At 52.2% G+C, this 19,592-nt stretch overlaps 1 protein-coding gene across 1 annotated transcript; it reads right to left on the reverse strand.

Moving 5' to 3' along the window:
• Positions 1-31: 31 nt before the first annotated feature.
• spg11 (SPG11 vesicle trafficking associated, spatacsin) lies at positions 32-19,537 on the reverse strand. Its single transcript, XM_084936613.1, has 40 exons — positions 19,162-19,537; positions 18,470-18,657; positions 18,167-18,394; positions 17,368-17,578; positions 16,889-17,026; positions 16,350-16,756; positions 15,834-15,979; positions 15,496-15,628; positions 14,958-15,113; positions 14,698-14,873; positions 14,413-14,589; positions 13,947-14,018; positions 13,705-13,832; positions 11,395-11,603; positions 11,131-11,326; positions 10,687-10,890; positions 10,326-10,432; positions 10,083-10,228; positions 9,807-9,971; positions 9,653-9,719; positions 9,051-9,213; positions 8,733-8,941; positions 8,336-8,444; positions 7,890-8,049; positions 7,495-7,776; positions 7,017-7,217; positions 6,795-6,902; positions 6,315-6,480; positions 6,014-6,228; positions 5,005-5,740; positions 4,129-4,274; positions 3,807-4,011; positions 3,575-3,715; positions 3,009-3,142; positions 2,618-2,737; positions 1,377-1,545; positions 1,194-1,270; positions 923-1,078; positions 521-672; positions 32-444 (listed from the first exon to the last, which is right to left on the reverse strand). The coding sequence occupies exons 1-40, from the start codon at positions 19,374-19,376 to the stop codon at positions 270-272; spliced, it is 7,293 nt and encodes a 2,430-aa protein (XP_084792739.1). The 5' UTR covers positions 19,377-19,537; the 3' UTR covers positions 32-269.
• Positions 19,538-19,592: the final 55 nt, after the last annotated feature.

Consider the following 19,592-nt stretch of genomic DNA (forward strand, 5'->3'; position numbering starts at 1 on the left):
GACGCGCTGGAGCTACAGGAAAAACCCAAAGTAGTTGAAAGAGCATGTTTAATGTTCACTTTCATGAGTTTCTACAAAGACTTTGTGCTTATTTAACCACCGATGAGCTTTTGAGCCAGAAAACTAAATCCTGGTCACCCAGTGAGAAAGAAATCATCCATCAGGTGAGAAGGACACACGGCATTTTTCTACTAACACATTCTGTACATCCACAGTGTTTCCTGTCGTTGGCGGTTATTGATCACGATGATGCTGCGGCCAGGTAACGATCAGCTGCCCAGCCTGTCGCTCAGGTAGCTCGACGTCTTGGCGTCCTGCAGCAGCATCTTGGTGATGTCGTGCAGGTTCTGCTGGTACGCCAGCCTGTAGCGGCTGTACACGTCGTCGCAGTAAGTCAGCAGGCGCTTGACGTTGGAGGTGACGCTGCCGGGAGCGCCGTCCAGCCTGAAACACACACACAGTGCAGGTCAGTCCAAAGTTTGGCTGTTTTCAGGTCGTTTTTCTGTGGAAGGAGTCTTACTTTTTGAAAATGTCCTCAAACAGGGTGGAGGTGAGCGGGCGGTGGCGTTTGAGCTCTTCCAGGTAACCAAAGTCTCCGTTCAGGACGACCTTCTGGTACAGAATCTCCGCCCAGTCCGGACTGTAGCCGTACGCCTCCGACACCACGAACACCTGAGACACAGGAAACACCGTCATGGCGGCTCCGCCCATCGTACGCAACATTAGAACCACCTCCCGAGTCCCGGGATCAGATGTGGAGAACAAATCAACAGCTTGAACTTTTCTTCAAGTCTTTAAATTTGATTTATCAGCAGAACCTTCGTCACAGCGTCCTGCTTCCAACCAATCAGCTTCAAGAAGTGATCGAGTTGCTGCTTCAGACAGGTGGAGGTTTGTGGAAGGAAGGACAACAGGAACCCACCTGGTAGCACCGCGGCAGCGCCATGGCGGCGCTCAGCAGCTCAGCAGGTCGCAGGTTGATGATGCGCAGGTCTGATCCCTGATTCAGGAAGTGGAGCTGAAGAGCGACCAGCTTAGCTGTGCGGATGCAGCGAGTCGCCTGACGCACACACGAATCCTGACACACACACACACACACACACACACACACACACACACACACACACTGTCAGGTCCTCTCTCCTCAGGACGTTAAAGACAGGAACAGGAAGCTGTGGGAGGAGCTCGGGTACCTTGGAGAAGCTCTCTGCCGCGTCCTTCAGCAGACCCAGCACTTTGACCAATGAGCTCTTCAGCTCCGGCGTGATGACTGAAACACAGGAAGTAAGACTGGGATCAGACCAGAGGAAAGAACCAATCGTGGAGGCTTTGGTGAGTTTTTGGCGTTGGCCAGCGCTCGGCGGGCGCTCGCTCACCCCAGGCCTGAGACTCGATCATCTTCAGCTGCGTCCTGGCGGCTATTTCGTGGTTTTCTCCGATCTCCCTCCTCATGGTGAAGCACAGTGCCACCATGTTGTACTTCTCGCTGTCTGCGGGGAGGCAGCGCTTTATGTAGTCCAGCAGAGCCGACTTCAGACTGGAGCTCTGCAGCGAGGGAGCGAGCGTCAGCGTGAGTTTACTCGACTTATGGACGTGCTGCAGGATGTTTCCCCATCCAGCTGTTCCAGACCAACAGCTCTCTGCAGTCCTGTTTCTCTCACATGTGCTCACAATCAAATCCGGTAGAATCATCAGTAATTAGTTATTATAGACCTGTTTCTACTCTTTCCTGTCACCGCCCTTACAGTGAGAGCCAGTCAGGGTTGTCTGTGAAGGTCCTCAGTCATCCCGCTCCTCGTAGTCTGAGGAGCCTGGAGAGAAAAAGCGTCCGGACTTCTTTAAGTTTCCTTCAAGACTTTTTATCCGAGAAGCTTCTTCAGCTCTCAGAGGAACTCGTCGGATTTTTAGCCAATGTGTCATCTGTGTCCACTGTGAGCGACCATCTTTGAACAGAGGGCGGGGCTTACAACACCAGCTGTCTGCCACCTATAATCCAGTTCTGAGATCCTTCCCAGACGCCTTAACGCCCACTCACATCCTGGGCCTTCTGACCTCAGTGAGTCACATGATGGGGCCAGGTTTCACAATGAGCTCACCTGAAACCCTGGCTGATTGTGACCCACACCTGTTTTCACACCTCGGCTCGTGTGATTAGGTGGAGGATCAATAGGGGGTCCGTGACCCTCTTGGGGGGACACTCCCACAGGGCTTAAATCTGGGACGGTTTCTCTGTACAGCTTCTCGGATGAAACGTCTCCAAGGAAACTTAAAGTCCGGACGCTTTTCTTTCCAAGGTCCTTAGACCAGTGAGTCAGAACCAATCAGAGCACAGGAACAGCTCTTACTAAAGTCATCAATGAGCTGAAGCTCAGCAGATTCAGCTGCACTTCTTCTTGATCTCTGCTGATTTTAATCCTTCGTTGGTTTAACAGGTCAGGTTCTTGATTGGCTCTCACTCGTGTGCAGACTCGCTCGTCTCAGCAGCAAATCTCTGAACTTTCTCTTACTGAGGAACAGGCTGCACGCTGACCTGAGATCAGTTAGAGCTGATCCACATTCAAAAGCAAACTTTTTATTTCCACTCAGTAACTGTGTGTGTGTGTGTGTGTGTGTTGACCTGTCCTCTGTCCGTGTCCACCTTCTTCCTCAGCAGCATCTCGAAGCAGTGGTTCTGATGCAGCAGATCAAAGACGTACGTCATCTCGTTATACCTGCCGATACCTGTCAGCAGACGGACCTGCACACACACACACACACACACACACACACACACAGGAAAACTTTTACTTTTTTTCGTCTGTAATCCAACTTTGAACCAAGTAACTGAGTAGAAACTATCCACGGCTGGTTTGTGTAATGATAGTCACTCAAATCACTCAAGCATTTTTTTTCTATCAGCTGGCACGACATGTACACACCGAGACGCTACGACGCAGTAATTAACATGCGTGCAGCAGCACGAGCATGAAGGGTAACAGCGGGGTGTGGATCTGTGTTTGGGGGCTCACCAGCAGGCTGTAGTGCCCTCCTGGAGCCAGGTAGGTGTGGCTGAGGTGACGGGCGGCTTGGAGCACTCTCACGATCCCCTCCATGTTGCAGGTGAGACTGAAACAGTCGTGCGCCACGATCAGCAGCTCCACAACTACAGGAGACAAAAAGGAAGGGGGCTTTCAGTTCTTTTCAAAATAAGACGCCGAGCCTCGTTAAGCCACCTCCCAGCTGGAAATGGAAGAACTTGAAGCATCCTGATCAGACTCTGAAAGTCCAACCGCACATCTGAATGTGCAAAACTCGTCCCACAGTTTTATTATCACAGTTTGTCATATGAAGCTTTTATACTTTGTCACTGTTTATGAGTACGTGTGTAAATGTGAGAGCATGGGTTTGCATACTGCGCATTAGTGTGCATAACAGGACGACGCCATAACAAGGTAAACATTTAAATCAAGAACATTTCATGCTACTGTTCATTTGCTTTGTGGCCTCTTGGGGGCAGCAGAACACAACAAAACAGCTCTTTACACTCGAGGTGTATTTGTGTGTGCATGTGTGCGTGCGTGTGTGTTTGTCGTACTGCAGTTCAGGTCCCTCAGAGGAACAGAGTTGAGGTGCTCCAGCAGTTTGAGTCCCACCAGGTTCGGGTCGTCACATAGTTTGATCAGCTGCACCAGCGCGTCCCTGCCCTCCAACGGTCTGAAAATGTGCTTTTCCACCACTAACACACACACACACACACACACACATTACCTGGATGCTGAGGCCTAACATTGGAGAACTTTTCAAAAACCTGAGACGTGCTCTCTCACCTGGCTGCAGCTCCTGGGTGGAGGCCAGCAGCGCCTGAACCATAGCGGAGGAAATGAGCTCAGCCACGGCGTCTGCAGACAGACCCTGAGCTTTGACGAAGGCCCGAGCCTTCCTGAAGCGCTCCGGCTGCTCGGACAGCAGCAGCTTCTCCAGCACCGAGCAGGGCTCCTCCCTGCAGATGCTGCTGAAGGAGCACTGCAGCTCCTGAGGAGACGGGGTTGGACACTCCGGTAAACTTCATACAGTTTTATAAAGAAACAAGCAGAGCAGACGGTTCTGCAGGAACGTTATCAAATCACCCGACGGGAGCCGGTTAGATACCTTGGAGAGCTGGTAGAGGCTGAGGACTTGTTTGCAGTAGTTGTTGCCATGGCGACACTGATCCACCAGTTTCTGGAGCTGGACGGCGACCTCATCTTCGGGGAGGGGGAGCATCACAAAGGAGGACAGGCTGCTGACTGAGGGAGCTGGAAAAGATGGTATTCATGCTCATCGATGACGGTTCAGGAAGCAAAACTGTAATTATTGGATTAAAAACAATAACAGTTTCTGCCCAGCGTGTAAACTGCTGCCCGGATCGAGTCCTACATGTATTTATAAGCTGCTCTGCCACCGCCTCGTCTCAGATTTTAACCCTTGTGGTGTCCTCGGGTCAGAAATGACCCCTAGGTGTATGGGAATCCCGAGGACAACACAAGGATGGAGAGGATTTCTCATGGCAGTTAAAGGTCAAAGGTCGTTGAGTTCGGTGGCCTCGGGATGTGGTTCATCGAGCGATGACCTCCGACTGCACTTTCATGACCTGCAGCCATGAGCTGAAAGGACGACACCACAGATGGAAGCAGCAGGAAGTGGAGCTGCCGTTCCTCCACAGTGAAAGGAGGCAGCTGAGGTGGTTCGGGGATCTGACCGACACGTGTCCTGGATGAACCTAGGTCAGGTGTTTTTGGGGCATGTCCAACCAGGAGGAGAGCCAGCACAGACCCAGGACAGAAACACAACATTACCAAGCTGGGAGAGGGTCGCGTGGGTGGTTACCGTTACTGCTGACCCCAAAGACAAAGACTTGGACAGATGGGAGAAGATGGACGGATGGATGTTATCCTATTACACGAGTAGTTGGAATGCAGTTGAGAAAAATAAATATGCAGCATCAAAATGTGCCTTTATGTGAACTGAAGGTCAGAGGTCACTTACAGCTCGTGATGCTTGCCCTCGCGGGAGCTTCAGAGCCGTCCTCCTGCGGTTCGTCGCCCAGCTCTCCGGACGCCAGGCCTCGGCAGCGCAGCACCAGCCACACGTCCGGGTGGTACAGGGAGAAATAACGGCACACCCGGCTGGCTTCATGGATGCTGCCGTCGTCTAACAGCTGACCAATCAGAGCAGCCAGAACGCTCCTCTCCTCCGGACTCAGCGCCGACTCAGCATTAGGCTCCTCCTGCTCGTCGGAGGGACCGGGCAGTCCCTCCAGCCCGAGGTACCCCTCGGTGTTCAGCTGAGTTATGTTGGAGAAGGAGAACTCCTTCATCAGCGCCTTGTGCGTGTTCATTTCAGGGTTGACGGCCGGCGGCGGCAGGTTAAAGACGCTCTCCTTCTCCATGGCGACGGTAAGGATGCGTTTGCGGATCCGGCTGAGCCACTGCTCTTTCTCCAGGCTCTCCAGTTTGTCCACGGGAGCCGGGGTGATCCGGGAGAGCCAGTGGGCGGCGAGCCCGAGCAGCAGGCAGTGCTCCTGGATGTCCAGCAGGTCCTCCGGAGCCTCCAGAGACCCTGGAGCGCCGGCCTCAGCCTGCGACAGGAAGAACTGGGAGGCGGGGTCTGGATCGGTGCCGTCGGCCTCCAGCTGCTCGTGACATTTCTTCCAGAAGCCGACGCGGGTCTCGAATCTGCCCCACTGCCGCTTGGACCTCTGAGAGCTCACCTCCTGAAGGAGCTGAAGGAGCACAGAGGGAAGCTGCTGTTAACTTTAAAGGGAAGCGTCTCAGATTCCTCACCCACACAGCACAAAGACTTTATACTGGGTAAACTGGACCACATTTACAACAAACCAAACAGAGAAAATAAAGCTCGACTCAGTGGTGTGCAGGACCTCTCGTCTTCTGTGTCAGTAAATCAGTTTTTGAGACGTCACAGATAAATGATCGATTTTAAAGCATGCACGAAGAAGACCGAGTGTGGAACCCGGCCGTGTGCAGGTGGGTCGCACCTGGCTGAGCAGCAGACGGTGCACGGGCAGGCCGGCCAGCTGGGCCACCTGTCGCGCCTGGCTGTAGCACCCCCTCGCTTGCAGAGCGTCTACGGTCGCCTGGAACTCCTCCTGCTGGACGGAGGGAGAACTGCTCTGCAGGAGCCTGGGAGATATGCTGACCTCTGACCCCTGAAGCAACTGACTCAGCTGGTTCAGCTTCCTGAAATCTGGACCTTCAAATGAAAGAGAAAATGAGAAACTCAGGTTCTTCCAGACAGTTGATGAAGCGGGTAGCTGCAGACCGTCGGGCACAGCTCACCGTTGGATTTGAGGAGTTTGTCGACGTCGGCAAGGAGCTGCAGCAGCCGGTGGATGTCGTACTGCGAGGAGCAGCGCTGCAGCATCGTGAGGAGCAGCACCGAGGCCTGGCTCTCAACCCACTGCAGGGGGAGGCCACCAGGGGGCGCAGGACCACCGTTTCTCAGCTACATAAGGAGAGAGGCAGATTAGAGACCCTTTGTTTAAAAAGCTGCTGGGTCGGGCTTCTGTCCCTGAAATGACCCATCTGTTCAGAGCAATAATCACCAGCATCTACTGGAACAGCAGCATGTGTGAGAAATCAGTTTGTAAGTAGCTGACAAATGTGAAATAGACAGAGTAAAAGTCTGTTTTCTGCTTGAGTTAAAAACAGATGATGAGGAAAAACATGCGTTCAGGTAAACTAAAGGACGGATGGACTGATGACGAAGGCCTGTCTTTGTCTTTTGTGTCGGGCACTGGAGCAGTCGGCCGGACTCACAGCGATGAGGGTCCGTTGGAAGTCCAGCAGCTTCGACTTGGCCTCAGCGAAGTTTCTGAAGTCGCAGCACAGCTCAAACATCCTGAGCACCAACACCAGAGGACAGTCCTGAGAGTCAGACGGAAAAACAACAAGTTTGTGTTTCAAGCTGATGCGACGAAGTGTTGAACGTTGACCACAACTGCAGCGGTCAGACGAATGGTGACTGAGACGTGTTTTTACCTTCTGGAAGAGCTCGAAGCCTCGCAGGAGGGGCCTCACGAGGCTCCGGCCCAGGAGCGTCTTCCAGATGATGGAAAGGTCGTGCACGGTCCATTCGTGATGCTGCGGCGCCTGAGCCAGGTGGGAGGTGGCTTCCTTGGCGGTGACATCATCGACAGAGGTCAGCACCCACACACAAAGGCACGGCAGCAGCTCTGCTCCCTGAAAACATCAGGTTTCAAACATGTTTATACTGCGGTACATGTATCACAGAGGAGCCTGTACAGATGAATGTGCAAACAGCACTATCTCTCTGAGCACTTGTTTTTCCCTGTTCATGCTCCAGTGGATGCATCAGAGTAACTTGCTCCGATGCATCTTAGCACAGATCAAACCACCAACCTACCGATTAGCAAACGACCTGCTCTACCTCCTGAGCTGAGCCCTGTAACTTTGATAATAACTGGAAAGGATAGCTGGGTGTGTTTCGCTCCCTTACCTGCATGCAGGCAGCCAGTACCGCCAGCGTCGGGCAGCGCTGCACCAGCGCCTCCTGCAGGAGGTATCTGCAGGGTGCCGGCTCCTCCTGGCTCTGCAGGAGCACCTGGAACATCTCCCCAGGGCGCTCCGGGCTCCCTGAGACCGCCTCCTCAGTTCTCAGAACCGAATGCAGCTCATCAGAGTCGCAGCTCTTCCCCTTACAGTAAACCTGCAGGTCCTGAAATGCCAAGCTCAGGTGGGCCTGGAGGGTGGGGCCAAACTGAGCTGCCAGCGACCTCACCTGGAGGAAGAACCAGACGTAGATGTTTGAGAGAGATTAATGTTTATGAACCTGCAGGGCCAGGCTGACCGTGCAGAGGGTACTGCTGTGTGTGTGTGTGTGTGTGTGTGTACCTGCTGAGGCGGGAAGTTGTGCAGTTGGACAAATAACAGGAAGTGGATGAACTGTCCGTCATGGGCACAGTGGGCGGGGTAAACGGAGCTCAGCTGCAGGTTGTGGAGCTGACAGAACTGAACGGCCAGCGCCCACTCCTGAGCCGCCTCGTACGACGACCTGACACACACACACACACACACACACACACACACACACACACACACACACAGAGTAACATGGCTACAAGTTTCAGAAGGATAACACAAATGTAACACTCAGCAGAAGCCTCAGCCTGTGTTTAAGGTATATGAAGTGCCCATTCAACCTTTACACAAAAACAGGAAGCAAGCCTTGTACTTCCTGTTTAAAAAAAATACTTCAATAACACAATAAAAGTCTATATCACACATTTCCGAGCTGCAGAGCACGTCACACTAAAATGCATCAACGAGGCGGGGCTGACCTGCTGATGCCTCTCTGCTCCAAACTGTCTGTTACTGCAGCTTCCAGGTAACCAATCAGTTCCTCTGCTGCTCCAGGCTCCGCCTCCACCAGTTTCACACCTTTAGACACTGAAATGAGACAGCAGAGGGGAAATGTAAAAGCAAAAACCTGCAGTTCCTCTAATGTCCAGCAGAGGCGCCACAGTGAGTCCATGTTCAAACTACAGCCTGATAGAAAAAGCTCATTTTCCCCTTTACACACTTGAAGGCATCGGGCTACTTCCTGTTCGCCTCTCAGTTTCCTTCCTGCTCAGTGAGCATTTTGCAGGTTAAACTCAACTGTGTGTGTGTGTGTGTGTGTGTGTGTGTGTGTGTGTGTGTGTGTGTGTGTGTGTGTGTGTGTGTGTGTGTGTGTACCCAGAGTGTGCAGATGCTGTGTCGGGCTGCTGTGTGTGTTGCGTTGGTTCCAGTGCTGCAGGATTGCGTTCATGGCTCTGATGTCGACCCTCAGCTTGAGGCTGCAGACTCCCAGCAGCTCACAGAAACAAACGGCGGCCGACGCCACAGACGGCACATTGAAACGCTGCAGGGCCGACCTGGACGCTCGCCGCGAGGCCTCCTGCAGCCTGGGACACATGACGCTGATGCTTAGCAGAAGGACGATGTTCCTGTGTGGTGTCCTCGCACCATTACACTTTCCTCACAGAAGCTCTGAAACGAGCGTGCGGTACTCACGTTAGCCCGACGTCCCCGCTGCCGCTAAGCTGCTGGACGAGGAAGGTGGCGTAGGCGAAAGATGGCCGACCGTGGTGGAGGAAGTAGAGATAGTCCAGATTCTCTTTTAGAGCGAACCTTTGGACCAGGTGAGGGCTGGAGAAGTGAGGCAGCTCTGATGTTTCTGTGGAGAATCATCACAAACAGGTACATGTCAAACGTCTTCAGCTCATCCTCCGCCGTCTCCAAACCACCACAGCAGGCCTCACCGCCATCTTCAAACTTTCCCTTTCACTCCTGCTGGATCACCCCGACACTCGTCTCCACCTGCACTTTCTTCTTGTCCTCTCTTTGGACGTCTGACCACAGGCACATGCACCGCCTTCACGACCTCTGCTCCTTGCAGCTTCACCTTTCCACCTGTCTCCCTTCCTCTACAGCACCTCCCCCTCTGCAGGGTATCTTTTACCTGCTTCCTACTCTCACCACAGATCACAGTCACACTAAATTTAAAGAAAACATCTGTTTTCTGCTTCTCAGTTTCCAAAGTTCAGAGGTTTTTGGGGGTGGGGCTTCCTGTCACCACCTGAGCCGTGACCTTCGTGCTGGCTTTCGGGTCTTACCTGTGGAGTTGAGGGTGTTTGCTGCCTGCCAGCCAAACAGCCTGGACGGGTCCAGAGGGTGGAGGGACTGGAAGGAAACACCAACGGGCCGTCAGAATACCGACAATAACGAGGTGAATACTAATGAGCTGGCAGGTGACGGGTGGGCGTTTACCTGCAGCAGGTGGTACACGGAGATGTCGGAGGGCGGGCCGTTTCCTCGGGGGACGGCAGGGAACAGGGCGGCCCTCAGTTTGGGATGTGGGGCCAGCGCCATCTTCAGCAGCTGTGGGTCGACCGTCCTCTCTGACCTGCCCGACCTTTGGCCCTGAGCCATCACCTGAAAGCACGGCGAGGAAACACTTCATCCTCCACCCTTCTTCATGTTTAACACCTGTCAGGGTTTTATTTCCACACAGAGCAGCAGCTTCCTGACAGGAGCAGAGTTTACCTGGTCAATTCCTCTGGGGGCGAACATGATGGCGGCCAGCGTCAGCAGACTGTGACCCTCTAACAGCAGACTGCTGAGAGACGCCTGGCTGCCAGGTAACAACACCTGAGCACTGGTTAGACTGGCCTGGAACACCAGTCCTGGATCTGCAGCAGAGAACGAGGACAAAGCACGATGAAGAAAGGATTGAGGAGCGAGGAGGACGAGGAACGTCAAACTGAGAGCGCAGAGTTCGGTTCCCACCTGACAGATCTCTGGTGATCTCCTGGATCCGCACCAGCATCTCGAACCAGGGCTGCCGCTCAGAGAGGCTCTGACTGCTCAGGAGGGAGCAGTTTCTGGGGGTCAGTCTGTGGACAGGAGGCCAGAGCTCATAATGGTGTTTACACAGCACCAAATCACAACAACAGTCACCATAAGGTCGACCCAACAATAACACATACGGACCTAGCAGTCATGTGACCCCCTATGAGTGAACCGTTTGGCAACAGTGAGAAGGAAAAACTCCCTTTTAACAGGAAGAAACCTCAGACAGAAGCAGGCTCAGGGAGGGGCGGGGCCATCATCAGCACCTAATCCCCTTACATCACATCATATCACACACCTGTAGTGCTCCAGGTAGGTGTAGAGCAGGTACTGAAGGTTGTGCTCCAGGCAGAAGGTGATAAAGACGCCGTGGAGGTCGAGCCCGAGGGGGGAGCGGTACTGAGGGATGGGAGGAGAAGAAGACATCACGCCTCCACCCTGAGCCAACCTCCACAGCAGCTGCTCCAGGTGTGCCAGCTCGTCCGGGATGAACACGCCTCTCCTGCAGGAAATAAAACCCTGTGGTTATTTTCTTGCACCGTGCCAGCTGCACAGCTGATATGCTGGTTGGTATCAGGCTAAACTGGAGATGGTGGGCGTGCAGTGTCCCGGTGTACACGGGAGCTTCTGCTCATGTCTGTGTCGTCAGAGTTTGGTCTTTTGGATGCGGGTGACCTCATCGCTGCTCACAGTGGAGCTGTGATGAACCAGGACACCTGTGCACAAACGTCTGTGTTTGTACCTGGCCAGCAGGTCCAGGATGTTCTCCCTCATGTAGCTGCTGCAGGCCGTGCTGTCGTTCACCAGTTCTGGGGTTAAGTCCGGCCACCGGGGGGTGCCAGAGGTCTCCGTATTCTGGATCCAGTCGACCACGCGGCGCTGGTCGTGCAGGGCGGTCAGATAACGCCACAGCACTGAAGCGTCGCAGGCTCTGAGCTCTAACGGAGAAAAGGAGGTTAACGCTGAACGGAGACTTATTAGAATCTGACCCCGACCCGGGTTCTACCTGCGTGCTGCAGTCTGGACAGGAGGACGGCTGTCCGGCAGCTCTGGTCCCAGTTCTTCACCCAGTCCAGTCTCAGTATCCTCCAGAGACCCCCCCGCTCCTCCTCCTCGTCTTCCCGAGGCCTCCTCTGCACCTCCAGCTCTTTCAGAACCTCCTCACCGCCTCCCTCCTTACGAGCCATCCGAACAGTCCCGGAAAGTTTTTGGATTCTCAAAGTCAAAAACAAAGAGTTTGTGTTTACTCAGAGGTTTAACGTCTGAATGCATGAAAGCGCCGAAGAGTCGAGGGGCGGGTTAGAGGAGATAAAGAGAGAATTCAGAGGGTTCAGAGGAGGCGGAGGGCAGGTAACAAAAACAGGAACAGAGCCGAAACAAAGCAGCTTAGAGCAGGATGGGGATGTTTGTAAGATGAAACAGGAGGCTGAGGAGGAAGCTGAGGAGAATTAATGTCTGTTTGTCCTTCATAACCACGGTGGGAGGAAGCAGAGTCAGAGCATTTATAATGCAACTACCTGACCAATAATATGGCTGCTGTGAGGTTACCGTACCAACAGACTGTCCAGTCAAATTAAAGCATTGTGATTGGATGTCACAGATTAGCAGGTGTCTGTGTGATGCTCACAGTCTGCTGGCTCCACAAACAAACATGGCGGTTAAACATGAAGCTTTAAAACCAGCTGATTGCCTGACGGTGAATGTGCCATTTTTCATTTACAGTTTATGCATCTACACGACAGCAAAGACCTCCGAGGAATATTCAGACCTGATTGTCCATAAATGTGTTCACAGTGTTTGAGATCAAATTTGAAATAATGTAATATTTTACTGCTTTATGATGACTGGTATGATAAAGCCCATCAGCCAACGTGGCTGTTTTTACTGATGGAAGCTGATAGAGCAGAAACTTTGTGTATTTTTCAGTTAGAAGTAAACCAGGCTTTCAGCGTGACCACAGTCAAATCACAGACTGTGGAAAAGTCTGAAATTCCTCACATTAGTCCCAGCTGTAGGATGGAGCCCTTACACATCTTACCCAGGTGTCACCTATGACTAGGGCTGCCATAATTAGTCGACTAGTCACGATTACGTCGACTATCAGAATCGTCGACGACTGATTTAATAGTCGACGCGTCGTTTGAAGCTTTGTAAGATCCCAAAAGACGCAGGAATAAGTAGTAGGATTTAAGAGTGTAATAACGGACTGAAACAGAAGATGGCAGCACTGCATGTACAAGGATGCCAGCTGCCGTTAAACCCCGAAGAAGAAGAAGCTGTGTCCCAGAATTCATAGCGCAGCCCAGCTCAGTTTCCAACAATGGCGGCAGCTAGTTAGTTTTAATATTACTCTTATTATTCTTTCTGGGTCACAAAATAAACGTTTAACATATTTTCAGGCGAGAATGTAGCTGTGTAAACCTCAAATATCTGCTCAGTTTATCAAGACACCACATATTTTCAAAAGCACTCCGACGTTTCCGGAGACGTCTGTTACCCACTAGCTCGATAGCTAGCCGGGGGCTAGGCTCACTAGAGCCGTGAGAACACCGGACTCTAGTGAGCCTAGTTCCCGGCAAATCATTTTCAAACCCACCGCCGTCTTTCGCTACTCAGGTTAAACATACATAAGTCACTTAGATAACTTAAAAATGTTATTGTTTGGCTTTTTTCAGTGTTTTATTTGTTCCTGAGTAAATCGGTTTGGCTGAGATTAAAGTTATAGTTTTTACACAGCTGAATAAACGTCAAGCAGACAGCTGATTATCAGAAGTGTGAGATGCTCGAGAATTTACTCCGGTGTCCTGTTATATTTTAGATAGCAAGGAGTTTATTAAACTTCACCAAACAATCTGCAAATTTCATTAAAATTTAATAAACTATCATCTTGTCTTTATTTTTAGTTAGAACAGACCTTAAACACTTAAAGCTGTAAGCTAATGATAGTTATATAAGAGCAGATGCTGCTGGTGCAATAAGCTGTACGCTGTACGTCCGATGGATGATGATCTGATTAGTCAACTAATCGCAAAAATAATCGGTGACTAGTCGACTATCAAAATAATGGTTTGTGGCAGCCCTACCTATGACCCTGAAAAAGCTCAGGATTTAGCTGTAAGCCGTAACATCTGTGCAGCATACTAACTACTAGGTCGGCTTCCAGAAGCTGACCAATCAGAAAGAAGCAGGTTTTTGGGTGGGCGGTGCATAAAGAGACAGGAGCTAACACGTCCACAACACAGATGTCTGCAGTGTGACAGAGAGCCACTCTGATTGGTGGAACTCTGTGCTGTGGATTCAGCAAGCAGCTGTTTACCCTTGATGCGAGGTACTTCCTGTGCAGCGGACAGCCGGCCGCGACCCCAGCTTCTCCATCTCCCCGATGAACTCAACACTCTCCTTCTCTTCCTCTGGGAAGTAACTCCGACTGGACAGCTCATCCACCTGTGCAACAAGTAGCAACAGTTTAGAGGTCGGACGGGGACGAACCTAAACATTCACAGAAACAAACGGAGAGCATGTTTCAAAGTAAAATACCGGGAAACACGCCACACTCACCATCAGCTCCCTCAGCTCCTTGTCATCCGTGTGGAGGCAGATAAGGTGGAGCTGCTGCTTCACACTGAAACCCTGCAAACCCAAACACAGAGCGCTCAGCCTCGACGCTCTGTCTCCTTTAAAGAACAGAGCTGCCACATCCATCCCAGCGCTGGCTCACACGCCGAGCTGAAGCTACGTCGAAAAGGATCGACGAATCGGCTCGCAGAGCCGGGGTCCAGGCCCCGCTCCGTTTGAGACTGTGGACTCAGAGTCTCTGTGACATCATACAGATCCCAGAGCAGATAAACTGGCCCACAGGCTTTACTCCTACACCTGCGGCCACATTATTAGAAATGTTGGTCGTGTTTGATCGAACAGGAGATAAAACAATCGGTACTTTTGTCTTTACTTCTCTCCTGAGGCTCATCTTTGCTCTTTTCCTGATAACCTGTAGTTGAACGTGTGTGATGTCAGCTGCTCTCACCATGTTGGCGAGGAGCGTGTTGGCGGTCTGCAGGTCTCGGCGTCGCAGGCAGGAGGAAACTTGCCGCAGACCCTCCCTCCTCAGAGCCGGCAGGCGACGTTCGGGCCGGTTCTGCCTCCGCAGGACTGCCTGAGCTCTGGGGATCTGATTGGTCAGGATGGACTGATGGACCACTTCCTGCACCATGAACACAGAACAACACTTTTCAGATTTTCACACATTTTTTTAGCATCACAGGAAGGTTACTGCGGTTATGGGACCAAAGTAAAAACGTCTAAATCTGACCTCTGCTGAGAGCTGCTCCCACTCGTCCCGCTGAGCCTCCTCCTCGGCCGGAGCCGCAGCTCTGGTAGCCGACACATCGGGCCCTGCAGCCCAGGGGAATCTCTTCATGTAGCTCCTCAGCTCGGCGACGTACCGATCCAGAACGTTCATGCAGCTCTGCACGCCCGAGTCCTCGTCTGCATACGCAGCAGAGCGGCGTCAACTCGGACACCTGTATTAATGCTCTGTGTGTGTGTGTGTGTGTGCGCTTGTTCTCTTACGGTGTGTGTTGGACAGCACGGAGCGGATCTGCGTGTTCACGAAGCTCAGGGTGATGTTGAGCAGCTGCTCGGAGAACTGTCGGCTCTGAGCTTCGCTGTTCGAGTCTCTGACGGCCGAACACAGCAGGTCTAAGGCGGGACACAGCTCCTGCACTCCTGCAGGGGCGACGGCTCGTTACACACATGATATCACTCTTTGTTTCTTTGCACACAGGGCAGGTAGGATTTTCTCTAACAATAAATGAAATCATCTTTTAAAATCATCTGCAAAAAAAGAAGAAATCAGGAAGGGGACAGATATTTGTATCACAGCAGTTTACCTCTAAGATTGTGTGTTTTCTGATGTTACAGATTTGTTGTTAAACTGAACGATGCTTTGCGCTGTTGCTTCGTGTAATAAGCACCAACAAACTCTTTCCTGAACTCGTTTCAGGGAAAGTTGTTTTGGAAGATTTGCATCCACGTGCATCTGCGAGCAGTTTGCACGCTTCTCTGCCTGTGATCTAAAACGTGTGCTTGTAACGTGGCGTGCACGTACTGTCTGTGAGGCTCAGCGTGGAGGCGGCGGGCTGATCAGCAGAGCTGAACGCTGCCGCCGGAGGGTTCAGGACGTTTTCTTTGCTCTTCAGGTAGAAATCGACCGTGTCCAGCTGACGGTTCTTCAGTCCAGTCTGTGCAACAACAAAGAAGACAAACTGTTTGATGCAAATGTCATAAACAGTGGAAACAAAGTAGAATTTGTTTTTACTTTTCTTAACGAATAGATAACAGAGTTTTTTGTTTCAGGATTTTCTCTCTCACAGAACCATCAAAGATCTCAAAAATGTTTTCCTGTGATCAGAACGAGGTTTAATTAGATATACAGGTGTTTGCTACCTGCAGGGCGTGGATGGGGATGGAGCAGCGCCCCCAGCTGTTCAGGTGGCAGACTGCGTCCACTGTCGCCGCGCTGCCGAACAACATCAACCGGCTGAGCAAGTCCTGCTGCGATACGGAGAACAGGACCTGGAACACACCGGCCTCTGACACACACACACACACACACACACACACACACACACACACACACACACACACACACACACACACAGGATGTGAGGTTACTGAAATGGAGGCGGGGCTTGCTGGTTTGATGCGGTCCCTGCCGTCTTTCCTTTCTTTCACAGACGGAGAGAGAAACACTGAAACAGCAGCAGATCCCTGCTCACTCTCAGAGAAACACGAGCTGTCAGCTGATCGCGCCGCTTCGACACAAACTGCAAGTTTTTGAAAATTACGTGGACAAAAAAACAAGTTGGATTCATTTGTGCAGAATAACCGTGTGAACCTTTGGCGCCCTGTCGGGCTGCTGAGGCCATCACAGCAACAGTGACCTGGAGCGCGGTGACTTACTCTTCAGCAGCAGCCGATGCTGCCGCTCTCCACAGCGCTGAACCGGTGCTGCCTCGCCCGCCGCCTGGTGGTATCTCACGTTCCCGTACTCCATATCCCACAATGCAACTGTGGTCTGTTGGTTTCCCGGGCGGACGAAGGTCAGCAGAGCGGAGAACTCAGAGACGGTGAGCTGAGATGAAGCGGACGATTCGGGGACGGCGAAAGCGACGGTCATCCCCCCCGGAGGCACTCTGCTGTGGGACGAGGATGGAGCCAGGTGGGAGTCCAGGTGGGGGAGGGAGGAGAACCAAGAGGAGGTCCTGGGAGGCTGAGATGAAGCGAAGCAGGAGGAGGAGGAGGAGGAGGAAGGAGCAGTGGCCTGTTTTGCTCTGCTGTACATGGAGTTGAGACGAGCCTCCCAGGAGCTGGAGTTGAGGTCAGAGGTGAAAGGTCAGAGGTGGACCTTTCTCTCTTCTTAAAATAAATAACTATTTTAACAAACAAAAATCAAGAAAGTTTCGGCCACAGCTCATAAATCCAGACGCTCCGCAGCTTACCGGTCGGTGCTGAAGGTCGCTCCCAGGGCCGAGATGCTGAAGCTGGAGCTCGACAGGCTGTCCTGGTCTCTGGGGTGCTGCGGCTGACGAGGGGGGCGTGACCGAGGGGCGGCGCACAGCAGGTGGTCCGGAAACATCCTGAAAGACAGATCATGACTCTGAAGTTTGCTCTGTGCCGTCTCTGCAGTGCAGAGCGGGATTAGCTCGCAGACGAGGATTTTCCCTGTTTGATGCAGTTAATCAGTTTAATATTCCTCCAGCTGAGCCGCGAACCTCACGCACAGGATCAGAGCGCCGCAGACGAATCCACCCCGCCCTCGCCGTTTCTGCTTCTGTCACCATTCTGAGAATCTTTTCAGCACTTTATGGCTTTAATGTGACGCTTTTCACCTGAATCACCACAAACAGACTCTAACACAGACACTGCTGCGCTTTCTACTCATCGAGATGCCTTCTAAGTCATTGCACTGACTTTATACCTGAAGTAGTGGTTGAGGTCGACGGCGATGGCGGCGTGGGACTGAGTGACGGCCACGGCTGTGCTCAGATCAGCCGACACCTGGAGGAGACAGAAGGAGGGAGAGGAGGAGAAGGGGAAAGAGGTGAGCTCGTCCTCTGCCGGGCTGGAGCTCAGGTAGGCGGGCAGGCTAACGCTGGCCAGCAGAGTGCCATCAGAGACGCTGCACACAGCTGGAGGGGGTGGAGTTAAAGAAAAGGATGTATGGACAAAAAACGGGGCGCTTTATTTCACGCATTCGTGAAAGTTACACCGCAAACAATTTGAGAGGAATGTACTTAAATGATTCATAAAAAGGAGAACTCCATCATCGATACACATCCCTCTTTCCTGTCTCTTAACTAAAGGGAAGCTCTCTTGGACGTGTGCAGAGGACGGAGAGTGGATGATGAAGATGGAGCTGCCAGGCAGGAGGAAAACAGGAAGGCCTCAGAAGAGGTTCGTGGATGCAGTAAAGGAGGACGTGGTACTGGGATGGAGCATAACAGGAGCAGCTGCAAGAAGAAATCACCCAGCGATGTCTGTTTTCATAAATTATGTTATTGTTGGGGGACCATCTGCAGGACTTCCGCCGCCCGTCAGTGCACATTTGCCCTGATCTCGTGCTATGATGCACTTACTGGTATTGTGACCTTCTGCACACTGTTACTGGTGCTGACCTGTTTAGGACGGTGTGTGAGTCATGAGCCATGTCCTCAGTGTCGTATGTCACAGCGTGCTCATTGTAATACTGTGTGTAGCAGTGAGACCGTGAAGGATACATATGAGTCCAGTGGAGCTGAGGGCAAACAGGGTTTCCATGGAGACGCAGTGATGGACCGCAGAGCACGAGACGCTGTCGGCCAGCTGGACTCTGCAGCAGGATAACGTCTGAGGCTCCTCCTCCTCCTGCTGCCACTGTAGCTGCAGCAGCCAATCAGAATTCAGCAGAACGCAGCAGCGGGCAGTCACAAAGGACAACACCTGCACCGCCTGCAGCTCGCTCACACCTGGGAGCAAACACTCAGTCAGCTAATGCGACACGTTAATAGCAGGCGGGTGGTCTAGACAGTTTTGGTACTCACTGGGGTCCTGGTCTCTGATGGTCTGCAGCAGGCGGTCTGCAGGATACTCACACACACAGAGCACGGAGGTGAAGGCCGACCGCTCAGCCCTGACCTCCAGCAGCTTCAGGTCACCCTGAGATCCCACAGCCAGCAGCCTGAAGCCGCCGACTCCCCGAGAGTGGACGGACACCTCCTCCCACGAAAAACTGTGAGCAGAAAGAAACTTTTAGAAAATCTGCTTGTTTACCTGCAGTCCTGGGCAGCCCTCACTAACCGACACAGCACAGGGAGGACGTCTGCTGACCTCCAGCTGCAGTATCAGCTGTCTTTGGAGGCATTTTACTGGCTTTTTGTCTCCGTTTGTGCAGCTGCACTCCACAGAGAGCCACACACTGCAGTACTTCAGCATACAAACACATGTTGGTGTTTTAGTAATACATGCATTTATTTTCAGCCCATTTTCTTATTGTGTGTGTGTCACATTACCCAAATCATGCAGATATTTTAGCAAACATCAAATAGTCAGAAATCACAGTTAAATGTTAGCCGTGACTGGACAGTGAGGAGCTCTGTTTGATGGGTTCTAGTTTAAACCGAGGATGTCTCACACTGACGTGTTTCAGATCCAACGCATTTTAATGTTAAACCAGTTACTCGGAGATTATTCAGCTTTATCACAGTCACTATCTGTGCAGTTCCTGCTGACTCACTCTCGGTAGCTGCCCTCCGCTGCAGCCGGAGAAGCCTCTCTGTCCGCCGGGTCCCACACCACCAGCTGCCCCCGGACCCCCAGACATCCGAGCAGGGAGCCTCCAGGAGCAAGCTCGGCTTTCCGTACGTCCGCTACATCACCGCAGTGCTGATTCTCCGGGATCACAGCTACCTCCGTGGATCCAGCCTGCAGCCGCTGATCCGCTTCCAACATCTTCGCGCGGTGAACCGGGACCGGAGAAACCGGATTAAAGGTCTAACTGTGAGCTAAGACGACATTTTAGTTTCAAAAGAAGAATAAATCTGCTGTCGAGGCTCTTTGGATACTTCCTTTTCTCATGTAAACAGCTGCTCGGTTTCAGTTGTCACGTGTGCCGCCTCTACTGTCAGCTGACCTCCGCGGAAACTCATGCGCAATAACGTCATCGTG

The sequence above is a fragment of the Perissodus microlepis genome, chromosome 7 (genome assembly GCF_051167445.1).
Source record: "Perissodus microlepis isolate ML-2025 ecotype Zambia chromosome 7, ASM5116744v1, whole genome shotgun sequence".
Lineage (NCBI taxonomy): Eukaryota > Metazoa > Chordata > Actinopteri > Cichliformes > Cichlidae > Perissodus > Perissodus microlepis.

Bases quoted from the DNA above. Each gene is read 5' to 3' on its own strand.
- spg11 (XM_084936613.1), bottom strand. From the start codon at position 19,376: ATGTTGGAAGCGGATCAGCGGCTGCAGGCTGGATCCACGGAGGTAGCT. The intron at 8,942-9,050 runs GTGAGTACCGCA...CATGTGTCCCAG, and splicing joins AGCGGGGACGTCGGGCTAAC to GCTGCAGGAGGCCTCGCGGC. The intron at 6,903-7,016 runs GTAAAAACACGT...TCTGACTCTCAG, and splicing joins GCTTCGAGCTCTTCCAGAAG to GACTGTCCTCTGGTGTTGGT.